The sequence below is a fragment of the Sinohyriopsis cumingii genome, chromosome 2 (assembly GCF_028554795.1).
Source record: "Sinohyriopsis cumingii isolate HCF-2022 chromosome 2, ASM2855479v2, whole genome shotgun sequence".
Classification (NCBI taxonomy): domain Eukaryota; kingdom Metazoa; phylum Mollusca; class Bivalvia; order Unionida; family Unionidae; genus Sinohyriopsis; species Sinohyriopsis cumingii.
Genome location: NC_142962.1, coordinates 1,701,287 through 1,728,988, shown reverse-complemented (window position 1 = coordinate 1,728,988; position 27,702 = coordinate 1,701,287). Strand labels below are relative to the sequence as shown.

The window sequence follows — 27,702 nt, the reverse complement described above, 5'->3', positions numbered from 1 at the left end:
ATATCAAATCCAAGACCAATGATTTGCCATTTTGTGTAGCCACTGTGTAAATTATCAGGTGATGCCATGTCGTCTCAATGGTTCGGTTCAGGACAGTTTATTTCAAAGAAGGGTGTGATTGTTTGTTTCTTATTATTGCATGCAGTTTTGAAGATGAGGGCACGAGTTTGTATGATCATGTACAAATTTACATTATGTTTGTGGACAGTTTTACCAGTTCTTTTGAAGGTAGATTATGTTGGGCAGCTTTACCTGTTCTGTGAATGTGTATTGTGTTGGACAGCTTTACCTGTTCTTTTGAATGTTGATTTATATCATTGGAATGTCATTTTTACCTGGCCATAAAGGTACAGCAGATTATCCTTGGAATGTCATTTTTACCTGGCCATAAAGGTACAGTAGATTATCCTTGGAATGTCATTTTTAACTGGCCATGAAGGTACTGTAGATTATCCTTGGAATGTCATTTTTAACTGGTCATGAAGGTACTGTAGATTATCCTTGGAATGTCATTTTTACCTGGCCATAATGGTACAGTAGATTATCCTTGGAATGTCATTTTACCTGGCCATAAAGGTACTGTAGATTATCCTTGGAATGTCATTTTTAACTGGCCATGAAGGTACAGTAGATTATCCTTGGAATGTCATTTTTACCTGGCCATGAAGGTACTGTAGATTATCCTTGGAATGTCATTTTTAACTGGCCATGAAGGTACAGTAGATTATCCTTGGAATGTCATTTTTAACTGGCCATGAAGGTACTGTAGATTATCCTTGGAATGTCATTTTTACCTGGCCATAATGGTACAGTAGATTATCCTTGGAATGTCATTTTTAACTGGCCATGAAGGTACTGTAGATTATCCTTGGAATGTCATTTTTAACTGGCCATGAAGGTACAGTAGATTATCCTTGGAATGTCATTTTTACCTGGCCATGAAGGTACTGTAGATTATCCTTGGAATGTCATTTTTAACTGGCCATGAAGGTACAGTAGATTATCCTTGGAATGTCATTTTTAACTGGCCATGAAGGTACAGTAGATTATCCTTGGAATGTCATTTTACCTGGCCATAAAGGTACTGTAGATTATCCTTGGAATGTCATTTTTAACTGGCCATAAAGGTACTGTAGATTATCCTTGGAATGTCATTTTTAACTGGCCATAAAGGTACTGTAGATTATCCTTGGAATGTCATTTTTAACTGGCCATGAAGGTACTGTAGATTATCCTTGGAATGTCATTTTTAACTGGCCATAATGGTACAGTAGCTTATCCTTGGAATGTCATTTTTAACTGGCCATAAAGGTACTGTAGATTATCCTTGGAATGTCATATTTAACTGGCCATAAAGGTACTGTAGATTATCCTTGGAATGTCATTTTTAACTGGCCATAAAGGTACAGTAGATTATCCTTGGAATGTCATTTTTAACTGGCCATAAAGGTACTGTAGATTATCCTTGGAATGCCATTTTTGACTGGCCATAATGGTACAGTAGCTTATCCTTGGAATATCAGTTTTAACTGGCCATAAAGGTACTGTAGATTATCCTTGGAATGTCATTTTTACCTGGCCATAAAGGTACTGTAGATTATCCTTGGAATGTCATTTTTAACTGGCCATGAAGGTACTGTAGATTATCCTTGGAATGTCATTTTTAACTGGCCATAAAGGTACTGTAGATTATCCTTGGAATGTCATTTTTAACTGGCCATGAAGGTACTGTAGATTATCCTTGGAATGTCATTTTTACCTGGCCATAAAGGTACTGTAGATTATCCTTGGAATGTCATTTTTAACTGGCCATGAAGGTACAGTAGATTATCCTTGGAATGTCATTTTTAACTGGCCATAAAGGTACTGTAGATTATCCTTGGAATGTCATTTTTAACTGGCCATAAAGGTACTGTAGATTATCCTTGGAATGTCATTTTTACCTGGCCATAATGGTACAGTAGCTTATCCTTGGAATGTCATTTTTACCTGGCCATAAAGGTACAGTAGATTATCCTTGGAATGTCATTTTTAACTGGCCATAAAGGTACAGTATAATATGAACAGGTTTGATAGAAAGTATCACTGCATAAAGGTCTTTCAGACTTTTCCAAGATATTCGAAACCATCTTAAAATATGGCTGTGATTACTAAAAATGGCTTCATAGAAAATGCTCAGGGGCCAGTTTTTATGTACAAATATGATGTCTCATGAACCAGCCTAATATCAAAATTCATAAAAAATAATCACACACTTGATCTGATAAGTCTAATGAAGTTCTTAGAATAAAATGTTTATGCACCCCAGCCCCTATTGTATACATGCCTTTTTCACATCTGAAGGCCATTTTTGACATCATGTGGTGCTCACAGTGCAAATGCAAGCCCTTTCCCCGAGTGATACTTTTGAAAAACATTGTCTACTAAATAGCTTAATGCAGTTCAGAATAATTATCATCCTAGCCGTTTTTGAGATATTCTGCTTGCCTTGAACCCACGTGTCCACTGCTATGGGTGGCTAGCTCTGCCTCCTAGCCAACTATTGTTATTTCAGTGGCTACATACTGCGCAGTGACTATGGCAGATGGACTTGCCTCACATCAGTTTCAAGAACAACACAAGCTGAAAACACATAGTTAACAAATATATCCATCTCTTTAATTATTACAAAATAATAGCTCAAAAACTCACACCATACCCTTAACTTAAGAATCTGCCAGGGCCATTATGTGAAACTGGTCCCTGCCACCTCAGCAGAATTTAACCAAATGTGACAGAAAGCTTCCTACTAACTCTGATTTTTTTGGGTAACTGCTCTTGCGTTTGGTTGCTGGGATGATGTCAGTCCGATGAGCAATCTCATGGCTACTTTGGCCACATGTATACAGTGGTAAGAGAATTTGTATACATCCATTTTAAGTCAGGAATTTTATTTTAAAGCATTGTCTGTCCATCCATCTGGATGGACATTTACTTGTCTGGCCCATAACTTGGTAATCTTGAGAATGATTTTCTTGAAATTTTGTCCAAGTTTATAGCATGAGAAGACAGCATTTGCATGGTATGTCCAGCCCACGTTATGAACCACTGAAGATATTGTATTGAAACCTGTTATATATCTTGACTTGACATGTCTATTGAAGATATTGTATTGAAACCTGTTATATATCTTGACTTGACATGTCTATTGAAGATATTGTATTGAAACCTGTTATATATCTTGACTTGACATGTCTATTGAAGATATTGTATTGAAACCTGTTATATATCTTGACTTGACATGTCTGTTGAAGATATTGTATTAAAACCTGTTATATATCTTTACTTGACATGTCTATTGAAGATATTGTATTGAAACCTGTTATATATCTCGACTTGACATGTCTATTGAAGATATTGTATTGAAACCTGTTACATATCTTGACTTGACATGTCTATTTATAGTCAGATCACTATCCTCTAGGTCAAGGTCACGATGGGGCTGATGTAAGGTCTGTATCCGGTGTCCTTTTTCAGGGTGTTCTTTTTAACCTCTATAGATATCTTTTATTGAACTCTACCCAGGTCCACACCTTATCATACTGTGGTAGAGTCTCTGCTGAAAGGACAAGGTCATTAGTAGGGAAAGGTCACAAGATGGGCAGTACCTTTGTTAACCTGTACACCACCTAAGGGCAGGACAATTTTGCAGGATGTTTGGATGTAAAGGGACTAAATAAGAGTGAATATATTATGACCCAGAGCATTAATATTTGACATTTATTTGTATTGAGATGCCTTTAATTCTCACTGATACATTGTAGATTGTAAAAATGAAATTATTTAATCTATGATGTGTAATATTTCTGAATTAGGGTTTTAAAGTCATAAATATATTTTGCATTGTTGTATCAACATAGTATTACAAATGCAATCCTTCATGTAAATTAATAGCTAGTTTACGAAATAAAAGCAAGTTTTTGAGGACAAGCATTTTAGATTTCTAATCATTATACTGGTTTTCTCACCTATGACTCTTGCAGACAGAGAATACGAAGTTCATCATGCAGTACCTATGTTCTGTGACCAATCACACATCTTTCTGGGTGGAACAGCAGATTCTGGAGGCAAACACTGTACTTGAGGCATTTGGTAGGTCTATATACAATGAGACCCAAAACTTGAAAATGGTTTCCAAAAATAATTAAATTAGGATTCCAGTAGAATCCTCTGAAATTTATTAAAATCCCAGCACGGAAAAGAAGTCTTACTGGGATTTCATGATCCAACCTGGATCCCAACTACTGTATGCAGTTGCTTAATTAGCATGCATATGTATGTATAGGGGTTGCATAATTTGCATGCATATGTATGCATAAGGGTATGCTTAATTAGCATGCATATGTATGTAATGGGGTTGCTTAATTAGCATGCATATGTATGTAATGGGGTTGCTTAATTAGCATGCATCTGTATGTATAAGGGTTGCTTAATTAACATGCATATGTATTTATACAGGTTGCTTAATTAGCATGCATATGTAGGAATAGGGGTTGCTTAATTAGCATTCATATGTACGTATAAGGGTTGCTTAATTAGCATGCATATGTACGTATAAGGGTTGCTTAATTAGCATGCATATTTATGTATAGGGGTTGCTTAATTAGCATGCATATGTATGTATAGGGGTTGCTTAATTAGCATGCATATGTATGTATAGGGGTTGCTTAATTAGCATGCATCTGTATGTATAAGGGTTGCTTAATTAGCATGCATCTGTATGTATAAGGGTTGCTTAATTAGCAAGCATATGTATGTATAGGGGTTGCTTAATTAGTATGCATATGTATGTATAGGGGTTGCTTAATTAGTATGCATATGTATGTATAAGGGTTGCTTAATTAGCATGCATATGTATGTATAGGGGTTGCTTAATTAGTATGCATATGTATGTATAGGGGTTGCTTAATTAGTATGCATATGTATGTAATGGGGTTGCTTAATTAACATGCATATGTATGTATAGGGGTTGCTTAATTAGCATGCATATGTATGTATAGGGGTTAAAGACACATCATTACAATAATAGCAACATAGTGTCAAGTAATTTTTAGTATCCTTAAAAAGGTATAGCAAACAAAATCCTTAAGGTAGAAAGTCATTTTAAAAATACAGACTGATAGCGAACTCTTTTACTACACATGTATATATTTAGTCCTCCCCCCTCTCCAAATTCTGGTCATTTGATGGTCCTAATGATGCATTAGTTGTGAATATTATGGATTTTGCTGCCCAGCCATATGTTCATCTGTTTGTGTCTGACACGGTCATTATATCTGTCCTTGGCCTGGTAGTTAGCTCTATTTGTCAGAAATGAGACTTAATTGTCAGACTTAATAAAAATGAAAAAAATTTGATTCCCTTGCATCTGTTTTCGATGAATTTACAGATCTTCACATTTGTGGCCCAAAAAATGGACAGAATTGCCACATCTATATTTTTCTCAGTGAATTCGTTCTGAAATGACATTGACGTTATTTAGTACATGTACTAAAAGCTTGTGTCAGGCAAAGAAACCAACTAAACTTATTCATCATTACATGTAGATTGCTCAGTCTTATCTAAAATCATATCTGGATAATAATTGTAGGAATTGCACCCTTACATTTCTTTGGAGATCTGTTAAGCAAATTGTGCCTGAATGGTTTATGGGATATTTGGGTTGTAAGCATTCTGCCATGTAAAGGTTATATTACAATGAGAATTAACATATTGAGATGTATTGTTCAGCAAAGCAAAGGTAGTGTTCCAAATGAGAATTAACATATTGAGATGTTTTGTTCTGCAAGGCAAAGGTGGTGTTCCAAATGAGAATTAACATATTGATATGTTTTGTTCTTCAAGGCAAAGGTAGTGTTCCAAATGAGAATTAACATATTGAGATGTCTTGTTCAGCAAAGCAAAGGTAGTGTTCCAAATGAGAATTAACTTATTGAGATGTTTTGTTCTGCAAGGCAAAGGTGGTGTTCCAAATGAGAATTAACATATTGAGATGTAGTGTTCTGCAAGGCAAAGGTGGTGTTCCAAATGAGAATTAACATATTGAGATGTAGTGTTCTGCAAGGCAAAGGTAGTGTTTCAAACAAGGATTACTATATTGAGATGTATGTGTTCGATAAAGATCAGGTAATGTTCCAAATAAAGATTACCATAGATATAATTCTAGCATATCTAAGTCTTGGTGGAGATATAAGTGTTTAGCAAAGTAAAACTAGTGCTCCAAATAAGGATTACCATGGATATAATTCTAGTCTAAACAGGTCTTGGTTGTGATGTCTGTGCTCTGTAAAGTGAAGGATGTATTCCAGATAAGGATGACCTTGTAGTTAATTCTAGCTTAGACATGTCTTGGCTGCAAATTGCCAATGAAAAACGACTTTGTTAACATAACTAGGCAGTATGTTATTGAAAGATCACCTGGGATTTGTTTTTTCGGATGCATTCAGAAATAGCTTTCAAAATGTGTTTCCTACTCGAATTTCAGGCAAAAATGATATAAACCTCCAGGGGTTAATATGTTAAATAGTCAAATAAGTCCCACAAACTTCCCAACATGGCCATCATGTGATAATTGATTGGTTCAGGTTAAAGCATATCAAGCTTAAGTCAGTAAAGAGGAAGTACTGTCTAGCCAGATGGTAAATCATGAAGAGTTCATAGTATATATTTACAGTGTTAAGTCAGGAAAGAGGAAGTACTGTCTAGCCAGATGGGAAATCATAAAGAGTTCATGGTATATATTTACAGTCTTAAGTCAGTAAAGAGGAAGTACTGTCTAGCCAGATGGTAAATCATGAAGAGTTCATAGTATATATTTACAGTCTTAAGTCAGTAAAGAGGAAGTACTGTCTAGCCAGATGGTAAATCATGAAGAGTTCATAGTATATATTTAGTGTTAAGTCAGTAAAGAGGAAGTACTGTCTAGCCAGATGGTAAATCATGAAGAGTTCATAGTATATATTTACAGTCTTAAGTCAGTAAAGAGGAAGTACTGTCTAGCCAGATGGTAAATCATGAAGAGTTCATAGTATATATTTACAGTCTTAAGTCAGTAAAGAGGAAGCACTGTCTAGACAGATGGTAAATCATGAAGAGTTCATAGTATATATTTACAGTCTTAAGTCAGTAAAGAGGAAGTACTGTCTAGCCAGATGGTAAATCATGAAGAGTTCATAGTATATATTTACAGTCTTAAGTCAGTAAAGAGGAAGTACTCTCTAGCCAGAAGGTAAATCATAGTATATATTTACAGTCTTAAACATCTGGAAGAAATGAGAAAGGTTCACTTATATTTGTAACTTTCTCCTGTGGTGCCCTGGAATCTAGCTTAATAAGTCGGAGTGGAGTGGGGATGGGATGACAGATGCGGGGGATGTGAGATGTATAAAACTTCCATACAGAAATTAAGTCTTCTCACCACTAGTAGATACTACCAGATTTTAAATTTAGTACATGAAGCTGGAATCCCCCAAAAAATCATGGTATCTCCTCTTGTGTCAGTATTTCACCCTCAGAATTGATAGGATTCAAGGGACATTTAAAAATTAATGAAGCAGGTGTGTATTATTGTTATAGTTTAAGTTTACAAACAACGGTGTTACACCTTGGCTGAGTTGTCATGGCAACATTTTATGTACCTCTTCTCTCTGATCTATCCAAGTCTGGTAGGCCTTACAAATGGTCACTCAAGATTGGTGGTTGCATAATGGCAGTCAATTTCTGAAATAATTTGGTTTTGTGTACCTTGAAAAGTTTGGTATACAAGACCACTGATTGCTTAATTCTGATGTCCTATATAATACGTTTAACTGTTAAGTGATAAAGAGGTAACTGCACTGTACTGAAGTGAGGTGGTACACAGGTGTTAAGTAGGCTTTATCATAAAAAAAATTGAAATTCCCTTTTTCTCTAGCATGTAAACAAAGAAAATCTGGTATCTGGTACACTGTACAAATTCTAATAATAGCCCATGATACAATAGCTACCCATCCAATATAAGTTCTTTTAGAATTGGCATATTTGTGGCCTTACATTGAAATTCTTGCAGCTTCTGATAAAAACCCATACCCAAGACAGTACCCTTTTTGCAAACAAATTTATTAACATGAAATATGATAATTATTTGCTGTGTCAAAACCAGCCTGGACCATGGGTACATTTGTGAATGGTCCATCACCTCCAAAATTTCATGACATTCTTGTAATTTCCATGGTGATTTATTAGAGTTATATGGTGTGCTGTGGTACTGTATAATAGACAATGGGGGCCCTCGTGGCTTAATCTGCTTGCCTTGACAGATCACATGACACTGAAGTCAGTTTGTGTTTGAGCCAGCACTTGGCTTGACCAACATGGGTACATGAGAAAGCTTACCAGTAGCTTCCCATAGGCCAATGGATTTTCCTGGGTTCTTTCTTCAAGAAATATACTGGCCACAATGGCATTAAACCCTACAAAATCGTACCAAACACATTGATTTAATTTATCTTTTTAAATATTTTTTATGGTTTAGTAATTTTTAAAATATTAGTGGAAAAGAAGTATAATGGCTGGGTCTGTTTGTTAATGTGATTTTTGCTCTCTAATAAACTCCAAATAAATGCCTCATATTTCTCTCAGTCCAAACATGAACCTTGATCATTTTTTATGAAATCTATGCTTCGTTTAAGATGCTATCTGAGGTGTGTAGAGAGAGCACTGTTTAGACTAGGGGATGTTTGTTAGAAGGCAGCTTTCAGATAAGTTACAGGTGTTGTAGGGAGGATAAGACCTGCATCCTTCACAGATGCACCACTTCATTTTCCTTGTTATTTCATCAATCTTTATTATGCAGGGACTGGTTCCCATATCAAATTCAGAGTTCCACTAAGTGCTGTACTGTGTACAACAAATTATTAGTCCAGTCCAACTGCAGACAACATAGACCCTCATCTGCCATTACATAATATGCAGGCAGATCAGAGTATGTGTTGTTTGTTTTGCTGATTAATCATAACAGACTGCTTAGACTTAGATCTGCCAGTGCATTATGCAATGGTAGATCTGGGTCTGTGCAATTTTAAAAGTGAGTATATACAGTTATAAATACAATAGGATCATTAAAATCTGGAATAATATTTTCATATTTTGTGAAATTTCATTTACCTTGTTTAGCTAAACATTTGAACTTGCCATCCAATTTTGTAAATGAAGAAAAAGTCAGGCTGCTGACTTAAAATACTATGGAAATTGCAAAAATGTCAGTCTTTTCTGTACTTACATTTAAGAATTTTTCCCAGAGAATATTTTGCAATTTTAAATTTAAAGGCAAAGTTTTTTTAACTTCATGTACATAAATTGTTTGTAGCAGAGTGCATAGTTGACAGGCAGTGCATTATTTTTTAATATGAAATAGTGAAATATTCTTTGTTGTCAATATTCCAGAAGATTATATATATATATATATATATATATATATATATATATATATATATATATATATATATATATATATATATATATATATATATATATATATATAGTTGGGTAGAATAAATTAGGGCGTATGCTTTTACACTTTCTACCCTATGTAAACTTCATTGAAGTTTGAAGTTGGATCCACTTCTAAGTGAATATATATGGTATTGGTATGAAAAATATTGATATAGTCATAGTGCCTATAAAAGAGACATTGCCAAAGTACCAATATCACCTCAGGAGCTACTTTCAGTTGTCATTTAGGAAATATATGTGTAATGTCACCCTCGTAGTAAGAGGAGTGGTTAATTGGGTTTGGCTGGCGTTATCCAGAGGATGACCTTCTTCGATATTATAGCCCGGCAGGAGTGAAAGAAGAATGGAATTTCAACAGAGAATTGAGCGAGAATACTAGAAAGAAATAAACAATATGAGCCCCCTTTTTACAAGAAAATAGAAAATTTATTCAGAACAAATTAAAACGGCAATTCTACTTCAAGTTAGATTATCTAAGTAGAATTTAGCTGATGTGTCCAATCTGGATTTATTACATCATCATAATGAGAGGTGAAAAGAGCACAATGTCCATGATTGATTGCATCATCTTCGTTCACTTTGACCGTATATTAATGTCATCAATGTCTCCTAGTTCATTCTTCCTAAACTGTATGTTCTGCCCCTTCATGGACTTCCTGGTGCTTTTCTCTGACCTCGTCCTTCTTTATTTCCTTGTACTCCTGTCTTTGGACTGTTTCATCTTCCTCACAGAAACTGCTCCTTGTTGCTGATTTTTATTTTGTTCAGGAAATTTTGAGACTAAAGAATTTTGACTAGGGTTGTCACTTTAAAGTCAGATTGCTCTAAAGTGTACGCCCTAATTTATTCTACCCAATCATGGTTGGTGGCCCCTAATATTTCACAAAGAAATAATTCCTTTCATCAGATTTAGACAGCTCAGAATCTGTGTACGACTGTGTGTGACAATTTCCCTTTGAAAATATGATAAGTGGATATAGGTTCCTACCAAGAGGTCGGGGTTGTTAGATCAAATTTTACTTTCTAAGGACCATGTTAAGATACCCAGGTCAGTTTCACTGGGTCAGAATGCTGTTCCTTTGAAGTTTACACTGACATGGGGGGAGATGAATGAAGAAAGGTCTAAGTGACCCTTCACAAAGACTTTCTCGCTTAAATGCGATAAGACTTTAATTGCTCAATGCATTCAACTTTAAATTTTCTGTAATTCAAAATTCAACACTTCACAATATGGTCCTTATATATGTTTTATTACCATATATAGGTCTAATTTTAGCTCCACTAGACTGAGAATGCAGAAAGAAACAAAACAAACAAAATCCTAGTAGGAAACTTACGATCGTTAAAATCGTTAGTTTAACTATGTTCTAATGTGTGTTTGATCCTACACAAAGTGTTTTTTATCGATCTTTGCAGGAAATGTGTTAACAAAATTAAAATTTGTTAATTTTTCATGTGTAAACAGTCAGTAATTTAACAAATACACAATTTTAAGCATTATATATAGGAGGTAAATGTTTAAAAGGTCACTATCCTAAATTATTGTAAAAGTGTAGAACTTCTTTCATTAATATAGTAATATTACTGTTAACCATATTGGCACAGAATTAAAATCCATGCAAGTTGACAGTTTTTGTCTTCTGAAATACATAATGAAAAGACAATCTGTTATTTGAGATGCAAGGAAATATTTCATTTGTGAAGTGGAAAATTTTGTTGTATTGTCACTTGTCATTACTCCTGACAATACAATGTTTTCACTTCAGTAACAAAATATTTCCATATGTTTACTAAAAATGAAAACAGAGATATGTTATATGTACCCAACCCAGATAATATTAAAAAAAATTAGAACAACACACCTAGATCATCCAAATATACTACTACTGTAGAATTAATTGTGTATTTATGTATTTCCATGGTAATAAATATGTCTATTGACAATTTTTTTATATGGGACTGATACGGCAAAAACGAAAATCCATATTTGGTCATGCTAAAGTTTAAAGATAATTACATTTTGTGGATGTGATCAAATGGAAATAATCTAGCAAGATTATTAAACTACACTAATTACACTTACACCATAGATTATTACACTAATTACACTTACACAATAGATTAGTACACTAATTACACTTGTACAATAGATTATTACATTAATTACACTTGCGCAATAGATTATTACATAAATTGCTCTTACACAATAGGTTATTACAATAATTACACATACACAATACATTATGACACTTGTTACACTCACATGATATATTATGAAACTAATTACACTTCCACAATAGATTAATACCCTATTTACACTTACACAATATATTATTACACTAATTACACTTGCACAATAGATTATTACATTAATTACTTTTACACAATACATTATTACGTTAATTTACATGTACATAATATATTATTACACTAATTACACTTCCACAATAGATTAATACCCTAATTACACTGACAAAATAGATTAATACCCTAATTACACTTTCACAATAGATTATGAAACTAAGTACACTTCCACAATAGATTAATACCCTAAGTACACTTACACAGTAGATTATGAAACTAATTACACTGACACAATAGATTAATACCCTAATTACACTGACACAATAGATTAATATCATAATTACACTGACACAATAGATTATGAAACTAATTACACTGACACAATATATTATGAAACTAATTACACTGACACAAAAGATTATGAAACTAATTACACTGACACAATAGATTATGAAACTAATTACACTGATACAATAGATTATGAAACTAATTACACTGACACAATAGATTATGAAACTAATTACACCTACACAATAGATTATGACACTAATTACACTTACACAATATATTAGGACACTGATTACACCTACACAATAGATTATGACACTAATTACACTTACACAATATATTATGATACTGATTACACTTAAACAATAGATTATGACACATAATAGATTATCACACTAATTACACTTACATAATAAAGTATTACACTAATTACACTTAAATAATAGATTATTACAGCATTAGCACTTTTCAGCTCCCAAGAACATATTTGTGATGGAGTATTTAAAGAAACCCATCAGAAAAGTGTAATGTACAATAGAGTATGTTACATCATATGAAAAGTGTAATGTACAATAGAGAATGTTACATCATATGAAAAGTGTAATATTCAATAGAGTGTGTTACATCATATGAAAAGTGTAATGTACAATAGAGTATGTTACATCATATGAAAAGTGTAATGTACAATAGAGAATGTTACATCATATGAAAAGTGTAATATATAATAGAGTATGTTACATCATATGAAAAGTGTAATGTACAATAGAGAATGTTACATCATATGAAAAGTGTAATGTACAATAGAGTATGTTACATCATATGAAAAGTGTAATATATAATAGAGTATGTTACATCATATGAAAAGTGTAATGTACAATAGAGAATGTTACATCATATGAAAAGTGTAATATATAATAGAGTATGTTACATCATATGAAAAGTTTAATGTACAATAGAGTATGTTACATCATATGAAAAGTGTAATGTACAATAGAGTATGTTACATCATATGAAAGAAAGAAGGAAAAAGTGATGAAAATAACATGTAAGGCTTGTATTTATATGTAGTGATGTTTCCATTAACAAGTCTTACGATGACTGAAATAGAATATTTTGCTTTGGATAAAGGCAGAAATTATTGTTATTCATAAAAATATTCACCTATCTTTCAAACTAGTAACAAGAAAAACTTCAATCGCAGTAATTACCTTTGAATGATAACCTAAAATTGTCAAATATAAAATGTTACAAAACTTGTTGGGCAAACTAAATATCACTAAACTTTTATGCTTCATAAACAGTAATGTCTTCCTGGACATTTAGTTGTGAAAGTTTGTAACGAAAGTTGGAAATTTGTAGCTAACAAGTGACATGTTGTCATAAAGCTGTAATACTAATAAGTGAACAGATGATTTGTGGATTTTAACGTTAATTTACACTTTGTCAAAAATTTAATCTCCCTCACTGTACATACTATATATAATTGCTTAGAAGTCATATCCATGTGCAAACTGCACGGACCTAGATCTATTATCTCATAATGCGCCGGCAGATCTCGGTCTGTACAGTTTGTTAAGAATAACCAGTAGAACAAACAAAATAGACCCTGATCTGCAGTCACATTATGCTACGGCAGATCAGGATCTTTGTAGTTGGATTTGGTGTGCTAAGCAAGTATATGGAGTAGCAGTTCATGTAGTCTTCAGTTTCATAATAATAATACTTAATGTAAGAATAAAGCAAGCACACTTTATTTTGTCTTTTTGGATGTGCGTAGGATTGTTGTTAATTTCTTCCACTTATTATGATATGTTCACAGTAGTAATTTGTTAAAATTATATTTCCCTAATATGCTAATAATAACATATTTCTTATAATGACCTTGGTGTATCATAACTTGCAATATTCTTACATAATGATCAGCATGTCATATAACCATAAAAAAATGTCCATCTTGGTTTGCACAAATTTTATATTGAAAATATAGATGTTTAATGATATCATGAAAATTAAATAGATTTATATTCTATTGGTATAATTTTTCTCATACTTTGGGCAGATGATTGACTCAGGGCTGTTTGTGTTTTGCAGTGGTTTTGTGCTGCTTGCACTTGATGATCATCCTGTTTTTAGAAAAGATGAAAATTGTTACAAATGCAATACACCCATAAATATTTCAAGTGTGGACCACATTCATGTTTTTATCAGCAGTCATGTTTTGTGAAAATTGCATGAATGATTTATACGGCATTGCAGCGACCCAGTCATGTTTTGTGAAAATTGCATGAATGATGTATACAGCATTTCAGCAACCCAGTCATGTTTTGTGAAAATTGCATGATTGATTTATACGGCATTGCAGCAACCCAGTCATGTTTTGTGAAAATTGCATGAATGATTTATACAGCATTTCAGCAACCCAGTCATGTTTTGTGAAAATTGCATGATTGATTTATACGGCATTGCAGCAACCCAGTCATGTTTTGTGAAAATTGCATGAATGATTTATACGGCATTGCAGCAACCCAGTCATGTTTTGTGAAAATTGCATGAATGATTTATACGGCATTGCAGCAACCCAGTCATGTTTTGTGAAAATTGCATGAATGATTTATACGGCATTGCAGCAACCCAGTCATGTTTTGTGAAAATTGCATGAATGATTTATACAGCATTTCAGCAACCCAGTCATGTTTTGTGAAAATTGCATGAATGATTTATACGGCATTGCAGCAACCCAGTCATGTTTTGTGAAAATTGCATGATTGATTTATACGGCATTGCAGCAACCCAGTCATGTTTTGTGAAAATTGCATGAATGATTTATACGGCATTGCAGCAACCCAGTCATGTTTTGTGAAAATTGCTTGAATGATTTATACGGCATTGCAGCAACCCAGTCATGTTTTGTGAAAATTGCATGAATGATTTATACGGCATTGCAGCAACCCAGTCAACTTTGAATTGTACACCATGGTTCTGTATAAGATTGAAAAGTTTAGAATTAGTTTTGGGTTGTTTTTTTATTATTAATTAGATGGCTTATTTGCTGAACAACACAAAACTCAAAACTTGTGATACCTGATGGAGTCTTAATCAACAAGATGTTAATCATATCTTTATGAAAATGTCTAACACCTTAGTGACTTAGAGTGATTTAGGGTGCATGACTATTAAATAGTGTACAGTATGTGTTCTGACAGTGAACAAGAACCAACATTTCAAACATACAAGAAACATTCAGAACTTGCATTGATAGTAAAGTTTATATTGATCAAACACACCCTCAAAAACATGATCTATGCAGGATCAGCATGAAGACAACTTTGCTCAAAATGTTTTAAAATTAAATGTTTTCATTAAACAATATTTATATGTTTTCTTAGTCAATGTTTTGCATAAAATACTACATAGATTGCTTATATAATGATCTGCAAACAGTGAGAGTGGTTTTGATATTGCTATTGTATGTAAGTGGAATGTAGTTTAAGTAGAGGATATGAATTTAGAGTATGCCTGAGATAGTGGGGTCGACAGACACAGGATGTTGGATACATCCATCCACAAAACAGGAAGACTGCATGTGGAAATTACAGGGTCCAGATCCTGTGTTATGATAGGCTTATTAGAGTTGACACCATGTAGAACCATCCTTTTTTGTTCTACATACAGCATCCCTTTTTGTTCTATATACAGCATCCCTTTTTGTTCTACATACAGCATCCCTTTTTGTTCTATATACAGCATCCCTTTTTGTTCTACATACAGCATCCCTTTTTGTTCTATATACAGCATCCCTTTTTGTTCTACATACAGCATCCCTTTTTGTTCTATATACAGCATCCCTTTTTGTTCTACATACAGCATCCCTTTTTGTTCTATATACAGCATCCCTTTTTGTTCTACATACAGCATCCCTTTTTGTTCTATATACAGCATCCCTTTTTGTTCTATATACAGCATCCCTTTTTGTTCTACATACAGCATCCCTTTTTGTTCTACATACAGCATCCCTTTTTGTTCTATATACAGCATCCCTTTTTGTTCTACATACAGCATCCCTTTTTGTTCTATATACAGCATCCCTTTTTGTTCTATATACAGCATCCCTTTTTGTTCTACATACAGCATCCCTTTTTGTTCTACATACAGCATCCCTTTTTGTTCTACATACAGCATCCCTTTTTGTTCTACATACAGCATCCCTTTTTGTTCTATATACAGCATCCCTTTTTGTTCTACATACAGCATCCCTTTTTGTTCTACATACAGCATCCCCATCCCTTTTTGTTCTATATACAGCATCCCTTTTTGTTCTACATACAGCATCCCTTTTTGTTCTACAGCATTCATTTGTTTTACATATAGTAGTCATAAGAATGGACTTTATTATATTTGTTCCCCACCTGTTTTTTTTCAAAAACATTTTTATAGGAAATATTTTTCCATACCCTATTCCAACTGTCATGCTGCTTGACTAGAATATAAGTAACGGCATGGTTCTCTAAGATGTTTCATTGATATACATGTCGCAAAATAGGAAAACAGACTTGGGTAAAGAAGAAAAATCTTGGTACAGGTAAAATCCGTTATAATGCAATTTGTAACGATGCGATTCCACTTAAAATGTGATGGCAGCATGGCTCCCATGTTTTAATTTAAGGTGACCTCTCTTTTTAGGATCCTAAATACATGCTCTCGAAAAAGCCGATTATTCATATCCCTAGCAGATTTTTAATCCCAGCACTAAGTTTAATGTTGCCTTATCTTCACCATGCACCATTTCCACCATATTGGCATGTATGCAATTCAAAACAGAAGTATATTTGATGTCTAATGAAACCCAGCGAACAAAACAAACAATATACGATCAAGAGGTTAGTTAAAACTGATGACGTTGAATTTGCAATGCACATTTTCTGTTGTGAAGTATTTTGAAAAATTTGTTAATGCAATCCCACTTATATCGCAGTGTTAATCTTTGGACTCCAAGCATCACGTTATAATGGGTTTTACTTAAGTATGGATTTTCTGTATATTCCCATCAATGAAGAATAATTTCAAAATAGAGGGCATCAAGCAAATGAATATTTGGTAATAATGACCATATATGATTGTTTCTTACTGATTGACTGAAAAATCAGGAAGTTAAATAAATGACTTATTGCTGATTAAATGTCATGTAGGCTTGGAATACTAGTAGCTTTCTTTTCAAATAACATTTTAGAAAACTAGTAGCTTTCTTTTCAGATAACATTTTAGAATACTAGTAGCTTTCTTTTCAAATAACATTATTGTTACAGCTATGACCCGTCCTTTATCATTTATCATTGCCTTATGAAGTATGCAGAAATAAAAACGACTAGTTGAAGAAAATGCAGTTCGTATGATTATTTATTGTCATAGGGGGCCTCGAACACTGCCATCTCAACTCTAGCCACATGGGTTCAGGTCTCAGGCTTGGCTTATGTGGGTATGAAAGAAAGCTTGCCAATAGCTTCCCATGGGTCGGAGGGTGTTGGGGGTTTTCCGTGTTCTTCCTCCACAGTTATAATGGCTGCCCATTATGTTCTCAATGTTAAGCCTACAAGGACTTATTGTCATCCATAAAAAACTGAACCAACTGATGATTTTAGCTTGTAATATTTATTTGCCTGCTCTAGGGAAGTATCTTATTTTATGTATATATATATATGTATATTATAGTCATCTTTGGGGCCCCAAGTGGTCTAAAGCACTCTCCGTTACGGATCACTGCCATCTCACCTCTGTCTGTGTAGGTTCGAGTCTCGGATTCGGCCAATGTGGGTATTTGAGAAAGCTTGCCAGTAGCTTCTCGAGGGTCGGTGGTTCTTTCCGGGGATTTCCCGGATTCTTCCTCCATCATTAATAATGGCCGCCTTGTATAGCCTATTGTATGCTGAAAAATGGCATTAAACCCTACAACAACAACAACAACAACAACAATAGTCATGTTCAACCAACCATTATATGGTTATTGTGCAAATGCTTGAGTTCTGCTTGACATATCACCACCAGATCACCAGATACTGCAAGTGGGTTGCCTTTGAGTAGGGGACTCAGACATGTGGCCCATGGACTGCATGTGACCCGCCAAGTTGTATCCTGTGGCCTGCAAAATGATGGGCGTCACAAGGTGTCATGAGAGATAACAAAGGTTTTGTGGCCCTTGGGCCAGTCAAAATGCCCTCCTGAGGCCCTCACGGTGGTTTGAGTTTGAGATCTCTGTCTTTGAGGAAATAAAGAATTCTATTAAATGGGGGTGGGTGGCAAATTGGTTTCCACAGTAACATTAGTTTTGCTACAGTAAGCCAATGTTTTTACTACTTTCTGCTCAGTGCTATATAGCCAGGATTGTGCTGATCTGCCAGTAAATCCGATAGATGCGTATATACATATGTCTAACTTGGCAGGTGGGTTTCTTCATAGGAGACAAAACTGTTGATTTGGAGATCAATAGTCAGAGTTCACGGTCACTGTGACTGAGGTCAAATGGTTTCCTTGCAATAGCTTGTTTTATGCTTAGGTCAAAAGTCAAGTTTATCATGACCTAAGAAAGTAAAATGGTTTATGGGCAATAAAATCAGCCTTACTAACCTTACCTTAATCAAAACTTATTGCCCCGGATGATGCCAAAAACATCTATTGATTACTTTTACAATTGCAGGTCACTGGTCAAGGTAATGGCGATATTTTGATTCAGGAAAGTAACATATTACATGAGCTGGACTAAGTATACCTTTGCCAAGTTTTATGGATAGGTTGCCCTTGATAGGAACTAAAAGGTCAATGTCAAGGTCACAGTAGCCTTTAATAGGATATATAGTGGGTTTGTTACATATTATTTGCAGTGCTCTTGTTTTAGTTTAATTTGCATCAGTATGTGGTTAACACATGCAACTTTTATGTGTTTAACATGTGCAGTCAGTATGTGATTAAGACATGCAATCATTGGTTAACTCAAGCAACCGGTAATTGGTTCAGACATGCAATCAGTGTCTAGTTAATTCATACAGCTGATATGTGGTTGGGATGTGCAGTCAGTATGTGAATAACATGCAGTCAGTGTGTGGTTAATTATTACAGCTTGTATGTGGTTAAGACATGCAATCAGTGAATGGTCAGCACCTGCAATCAGTTTGTATTTGATTAAAATAGCTGGTATGTGGTTAGGATATGCAATCAGTGTGTGTTTGATTAAAATAGCTGGTATGTGGTTAGGATATGCAATCAGTGTGTGTTTGATTAAAATAGCTGGTATGTGGTTAGGATATGCAATCAGTACATGGTTAAGACATGCACTCAGTATGTGGTTAAGATATGCAATCAGTGTGTGGTTAATACAGTGGGTATGTGGTTAGGATATGCAATCAGTGTGTGGTTAAGACTTGCAATCAGTGTATGGTTAAGATGTGCAATCATTGCCTGGTTAATTAATACAGCTGGTATGTGGTTAGGATATGCAATCAGTACACGGTTAAGACATGCATTCAGTATGTGGTTAAGATATGCAATCAGTGTGTGGTTAATACAGTGGGTATGTGGTTAAGATATGCAATCAGTGTGTGGTTAATACAGTGGGTATGTGGTTAGGATATGCAATCAGTGTGTGGTTAAGACTTGCAATCATTGTATGGTTAAGATGTGCAATCATTGCCTGGTTAATTAATACAGCTGGTATGTGGTTAGGATATGCAATCAGTACATGGTTAAGACATGCACTCAGTATGTGGTTAAGACATGCAATCAGTGTGTGGTTAATACAGTGGGTATGTGGTTAGGATATGCAATCAGTGTGAGGTTAATACAGTGGGTATGTGGTTAGGATATGCAATCAGTGTGAGGTTAAGACTTGCAATCAGTGTATGGTTAATTAATACAGCTGGTATGTGGTTAGGATATGCAATCAGTTTGTGTTTGATTAAAATAGCTGGTATGTGATTAGGATATGCAATCAGTGTGAGGTTAAGACTTGCAATCAGTGTATGGTTAAGATGTGCAATCATTGTCAGGTTAATTAATACAGCTGGTATGTGGTTAGGATATGCAATCAGTACACTGTTAAGACATGCATTCAGTATGTGGTTAAGACATGCAATCAGTGTGTGGTTAATACAGTGGGTATGTGGTTAGGATATGCAATCAGTACATGGTTAAGACATGCACTCAGTATGTGGTTAAGATATGCAATCAGTGTGTGGTTAATACAGTGGGTATGTGGTTAGGATATGCAATCAGTGTGTGGTTAAGACTTGCAATCAGTGTATGGTTAAGATGTGCAATCATTGCCTGGTTAATTAATACAGCTGGTATGTGGTTAGGATATGCAATCAGTGTGAGGTTAAGACATGCATTCAGTATGTGGTTAAGATTTGCAATCAGTGTGAGGTTAAGATATGCAATCAGTGTGTGGTTAATACAGTGGGTATGTGGTTAGGATATGCAATCAGTACATGGTTAAGACATGCACTCAGTATGTGGTTAAGATATGCACTCAGTATGTGGTTAGGATATGCAATCAGTACATGGTTAAGATAAGCACTCAGTATGTGGTTAAGACATGCAATCAGTGTGTGGTTAATACAGTGGGTATGTGGTTAGGATATGCAATCAGTACATGGTTAAGATATGCACTCAATATGTGGTTAAGATATGTACTCAGTATATGTTAAGATATGCACTCAGTATGTGTTAAGATATGCACTCAGTATTTGGTTAGGATATGCATTCAGTACATGGTTAAGATATGCACTCAGTATGTGGTTAGGATATGCAATCAGTACATGGATAAGACATGCATTCAGTACATGGTTAAGACATGCATTCAGTACATGGGTTCTTCCTCCACCATTAATACTGGCTGCCATGCATAGCCTATCGTGTGCTAAAAAATGGCGTTAAACCCTACAACAGAAACAACGCAGACAAAGGTGAGATGGCAGTGATCCGTAATGGAGAGCACTTTAGACCATGCAGGGTTAAAAATATTCGGTAGCAGGTAGAAAATTGAGTAAGTGTACTTGCAATGATCAAACATGCTCTGAGCATCAGGATTCTCTACCTATAGTAAAGTTTATAGCATATATCATTTAAAAATTCTGCATCAATCAATGCAATGTTTAGTTACTGGTCATAGAGCATATCAATGGCCTTTGAGTGTTGTTCATTTACACCAGTTTTGTATAGTCACTCACCCTTAAATACAGTGTTACTATAGAGAGCAATCATGGGCCCTGGGGAAAGAAACACCTGGGCCTCTCCTAGTTCTCGTTCAAACAAAAATTTTCTTTTATAAAATTAAAAAGTGTTGTTTGGCCTGGGCCCCTTTACAGGCCTGGGCCTCAGGGATATATTCCTGGTTGTCCCCACTCCCCTTGTGAGCCCTGGTGTTACCTAAACCTGCCAGAGCAGCTGTCTACCTCATTTGATTGAGCACCTCAAAACACTAGTTACTTTAACCTGCCAGAGCAACTGTCTTCCTCAGTTGAGTGAACACTTAAAAAACCTGCCAGATCAACTGTACTTGAGGAACACCTCAAACACCAATGTTACTAATGTCTTCACCTGCTTTATGTCTACAGCTGTAGATGGCTCATCAGACATCCAATATGGCCATCACTTGTTATTTATACTCCTCCTGAATGGATGTTCATATCTACATGGAGTTTTTACTGAAAAAAACTTATTAGGATGTCGAGTTGGTTTTTAATGAAGATGGTGCCAATCTGACATCCAATATGGGCACAGTGTTATCTATGTTTAAATTGTTTTATTGCTACTCTTAGACTTCTCATGATACCTGTTTGGTCCTGAATGCAAATGGTGCCTTTTGAACATGCCCCAGGACATGGTGCCATCTAGAAATTTTTATCATTTGTTATCTTTAACAGAAGGCAGTATTGGAATGGTGTTTTCACTGAAACTCTTCATGTAATGTCTAGTTTATCCTAAATGAAGATGATCAGAGACCCAGTAAGGCCAACATGGTGGCCATCTTGAAAATCTTGATGTCACTAATCTCTCTGAATGGATTGCTATTTTGATATGGGTTTTCACTAAAAGACTTATGATGTCTGCTTGGTAATAAATGAAAATGGTATCAATCAGACCTCCAACATGGTGGTCAAACCTTTTTATTAATATTTCTTCTGTATGGATGTCCCTAGCTGCATGGCATTTTCATCAAACAACCTGAGTCAGGTGATGACACAGTGTGGCTTACAATGTCATCATCTTGAAATTGTTGCTATGGTTACTACTTTTTTCTTGTAATATGTTCTAGCATTAAAATGATACTGATATGTAACCATCTTGTCTTATTATTTTTTTCAGGCAATGCCAAAACAGTACGAAATGACAACTCCAGCAGATTCGGAAAATTTGTGCAAGTGTGCTTTGATGATTCTAGCCAAATTAAAGGGTGTATTGTCCAAGATTATTTGCTTGAGCAGTCTCGCATTACATTCCAGTCTGTACACGAGAGGAATTACCATGTATTCTATCAGTTTGTCATGGGAGCACAGGCTGTTTCTGAAATCAGAGACAGATTTCATGTCCAATCCATGGACTCGTATTTTTACTTAAACCAGTCAGGGTGCTATTCATTGGATGGGGTGAATGATTTGACAATGTTTGATAGGTTGCGGCTTGCACTCAATGTTCTAAATGTGTCTGAACAGATGGTGGAGGGAATTTTCTCTGTATTAGCAGCAGTATTATGGTTAGGAAATTTTAGATTTAATGATGTGGAAGGCGAGAAAAGTGAATTGACAGAAGAGGATTTTGATATACTTGCAATTGTCTGTGATCTTTTAGGCTTTGATTTCGAAAAAATGACAGAGGCACTTCTGTTTCGACAGATTCAGGTTAGAGGGACAGTGACCAGTATTCCATTCAAAATTCAAGAGGTAAAGTCTATAATATTCGAAACTGTACATGATTAACGTTATCTTTTTTCTGTTCTCATCTGATTTTAGTTCAACTATAATAACCCAGTACATTTTTATCCCCCTGGTATGTAATACAGTGGGATAATCAGTACATTTTTATCCCCCTGGTATGTAATACAGTGGGATAATCAGTACATTTTTATCCCCCTGGTATGTATTATAGTGGGATAATCAGTAAATTTTATCCCTCTGGTATGTAATACAGTGGGATCATAATCCAGTTCATTTTTATCCCTCTGGTATGTAATACAGTGGGAAAATAATCCAGTACATTCTTATTCCTCTGGTATGTAATACAGTGGGATAATAATCCAGTACATTTGTTACCTCTGGTATTTAATACAGTGGGATAATCAGTACATTTTTATCCCTCCGGCATGTAATACAGTGGGATAATAATCCAGTATGTTGGTGTCCCTCTGGTATGTATTACAGTGGGATAATCAGTACATTTTTATCCCTCTGGTATGTATTACAGTGGGATAATCAGTACATTTTTATCCCTCTGGTATGTAATACAGTGGTATAATAATCCAGTATGTTGGTGTCCCTCTGGTATGTATTACAGTGGGATAATCAGTATATTTTTATCCCTTTGGTATGTAGTACAGTGGTATAATAATCCAGTATGTTGGTGTCCCTCTGGTATGTAATACAGTGGGATAATCAGTACATTTTTATCCCTCTGGTATGTAATACAGTGGGATAATAATCCAGTATGTTGGTGTCCTCTGGTATGTATTACAGTGGGATAATCAGTACATTTTTATCCCTCTGGTATGTAATCCAGTGGGATAATCAGTATATTTTTATCCCTGTGGTATGTATTACAGTGGGATAATCAGGACATTTGAACTGTTCAAGGTCACATCCATGGAAAATTTGCAATAAGCTTTGGTTCAAGTTTTTTTCCTCACCTTCATATAATTACTGAACCAATTGGTGAATTTTCTTCATATTTGGGATGAGTAATTATAAAGCAAAGACACTTTATTCTGCAATGCATTTGCTTGCCTGTTTGACCTTGAGGTAAGGTCACAGGCATAGAATATTTGTGTTATGGTTTTGGTTAACATTTTTTCATTGCTTGTAATTTTGAAACTCATTAATGGGTGTTATTCATATGTTGGAATGATCATCATAAAGTTTTCAGAAATCATTCTATGATATGCTTGCTCAACCATTTTTTTAACCTTGGATTCAAGGTTACTTATTTTACAGCAAATTCTTTGATCTTGGATTTGACATGCAGGCCATTTCCATCTTGTTATTAAGGTTTGAATTAAATGCATTTAAAAACTTCATGGAATTAACAAGATTACATTCCCAAATCCACTTAATAAATTATTTTATCCTTCACCATGATTTTGTGGAGGGGGCATAAACATGTAGTGCAGGCAACCTATTGCCCAGGACTTAGTTTTATCTGGTTACATTTACATCATACTGTGTGGCTTTAAAAATCGCTACCTAAGCCATGCCCTGGAGGAAGTTGCACATCTCCAGTGTCCATACATCCCTTACCAGCAAATCCATTCATAATGAATTTTATTTCAGAACAGTCAAATTTGGTACAAAGTTTTATATTTAAAGTTTATTAAGTTTAATTTAAAACATTTTCTGTCAATATTTGATGGATTTGTGGTCTATGTTTTCCTTAGAACTCAGCTGTAGCATATTAAAACAAGCTTTTTCAATTGCTCTGTATTTTGTGATGGCCTCCATTTGTGTGCAGTCATTTCTTGTTGATCCTACAATATAATTTTTAATACATTTGACAGGCCAGTGAAAATAGACACGCCATGGCGAAGGCTCTCTATTCCCGGACTTTTGCATGGCTGGTGGATGCTATTAATAAGTGTACCAACCCAGGCCAGCACCAGTCCAGATTCATCGGAATCCTTGACATATTTGGTTTTGAAAACTTCAAGGTAAGATGTTGTTATTCACAAACTACATACACTTGAATTATTTTAATATTTGAAATAAGAAATGTTGCCATATGTGTGATCATCCAGAATTCAATTAGGACTTTAATACCATGCATTCAAGTCCCTTCCATTCAATTAGGACTTTAATACCATGCATTTAGGACTTTAATACCATGCATTCAAGTCCCTTCCATTCAATTAGGACTTTAATACCATGCATTTAGGACTTTAATACCATGCATTCAAGTCCCTTCCGTTCAATTAGGACTTTAATACCATGCATTCAAGTCCCTTCCATTCAATTAGATCTTTAATACCATGCATTTAGGACTTTGATGCCATGCATTCAAGTCCCTTCCATTAAATTTGGACTTAATACCATGCATTCAATTTCCTTCCATTCAATTAGGACTTTAATACCATGCATTCAAGTCCTTTTTGGCAGTGGCTATTGTCCCCTTGTGCAAGGTGTCTAACTGTGATTGCTTCATCTGTCCCATTATCGCTAGGATCATCATCTGCTTTGTCTCACATCAACCCTGGTTTTTGAAGCTAGTAAAAAAAAATGTGTTTTGAGCAAGTGCCTTCATGTAGACGAAAGAATTACTGAGCTAAATTAGTTTACCAATGGGAGAGTATGTTGCGCTTATTAGGTATTCAATATGACGACTTCCATGATGTACATATGCCTTGATTGTCAAGAAAAACATTTTGTGAACAGTTCAAATTGGGGAAATGTACATGTGCTGTTTGCAGAGGCTGCAATCATTGATCCCAATTTTATTTCTGGGTGAATAGAATCGACAATTGGATTGGATATATAAAAAAATCAGCTGCATCTGCTTAGACAGTGGAATAGGTACATTCTGTTTTGACTGCCTAGGGTTGATGTTAAATGAGGAAGTTTCCTGCAATCTGTTAATTTTACAGCTGAAGTTAGCATAATTCGATGTGAAGCACTGAATTGGTCCTGTCGACAAACAGACTTTTTAACCTAATACTAGTGTGATAAATGAAAATATTTTGTATCCTTTGAATTGTTTTAATGTATGGAGGCAAGTAATGTTTAATGTCATGTCATTGATATAAAGAATGTTTGTAAAAAGGAATCTTCCACTATTCATCGGATGAACAGTATGACTTCTTGTAAACAAACGTCATTTGGACCATTGTTTTCATTATCTCGCTAACATTTTATGTTGAATACACTGAATGTAACGTTATCATAACATTAATCTTCTCTAATGGCAGTGAATGTTTGTGTTAATCTTTTTTAAGAAAAGAATAGGAATTTTTCATACCATTCTGTGATGTTCTAAAAGAGAGGGAAAGACATTTATACAAAATTACTTTTATAAAAGACTGAGATTATCTGATTCTCATGGTATATTTTTTTCATCAAAATTGTTCTACTCAAAGAAAATACCGATTTAGTCATCACTGTGAATGTGAAGGTTTTACTGACAATAGATATTTTTCAGAATTTCTTTTAACTTGGCTGCCATAACTGATCTAATAATTAATTTGCAATTTTCACTGATCATCCTTTAATTAATATAAATTTTCACTGATCATCCTTGAATTAATAAAAAAATTTAAACAATGACTGGACACAGATGAATATACCAAGATGGTTGCAGAATAAGAGACACAAACAAACATCGAATAAATGAGTGTACAAGTGAATGAATGAACGAATGAGTAAATGAATGAATGAATTAATAAATGAGTAAATGAATGAAGGAATGAATGAACGAATAAATGATTGAATGAATAAATGTATGAATGAATGACTAAATGAGTAAATGAATGAATAAATGAGTAAATAAATGAATTAATAAATGAGTGAATGAATAAATGAATGAATGAATGAATAAATAAATGAATGAATAAATGAGTAAATGAATGAATGTATAAGAAAAGAAAATAGGAGGGTTAGGATTAAATATACATTTAAAAAGAGTTTTCATTCTCAACACGAAACTTTATTTTGCATATGAAGACATTTTTAATATCTCAACACCAAGTTGTGAAATATGATTGTTAGGTGTTCCTTACAAGAAATTAATAAAGTCTCAGTGTTCTCAGTAGCAATAACAAGTTAATCTATTAGCCTGTATTCCTCAACATAAACTTACAACATTGCTTACAACATTGCTTGCAAGCAATTAATCTCCCCAAATTAGAGAACATGAGACAATAAAATTTGTTTGATGTTCAGCATCTGGTGTTGTATTTAATCCGACACAGCAGCCAGTGGGTGTCTTCCATTTGCACTCATTCCAGTTTCTTATAGTCTTAATGAATGTGGATGGGATATAAATAGAATTAGTATGTTGAAAATGCAAAATATCTGTTAGATGTAATTTGGGCTCACTTTCTTTCCATATCTGTATACAATTGTGTATGTGTATGTGTGTGTATGTATGTATGGATGGATGGATGGATGGACAGACAGACGGATGGACAAAATGAGTGCCTACATTTGAAATAAAATCATAATCAAAAATGGTAATAACGGGTGCCTAGATCTGAAATAAAACCAGGAATAAAAAGGTAATGACAAAATGAGTTCCTAGATTTGAAAGTCATTAGAATTGTGTTCTTCACTTTACCAAACATTTCTTGAAATTAAGTTGACATTAATAGATTAGTTGAGATAGGTACTGGCTGGTGAA

General features: G+C 34.6%; 1 protein-coding gene across 5 annotated transcripts in view; it reads left to right on the top strand.

Moving 5' to 3' along the window:
* The window catches only part of LOC149804198 (unconventional myosin heavy chain 6-like), a 294,440-nt gene that overhangs the window by 56,126 nt on the left and 210,612 nt on the right, over window positions 1-27,702 (top strand). For all 5 annotated transcript variants that reach the window (XM_089937853.1, XM_089937830.1, XM_089937846.1 and 2 more), the window contains exons 5-7: window positions 4,023-4,131; window positions 22,477-23,051; window positions 24,875-25,024. In XM_089937853.1, the coding sequence (XP_089793979.1) occupies window positions 4,023-4,131; window positions 22,477-23,051; window positions 24,875-25,024 (834 nt within the window). The remainder of the gene's footprint in view (window positions 1-4,022; window positions 4,132-22,476; window positions 23,052-24,874; window positions 25,025-27,702) is intronic.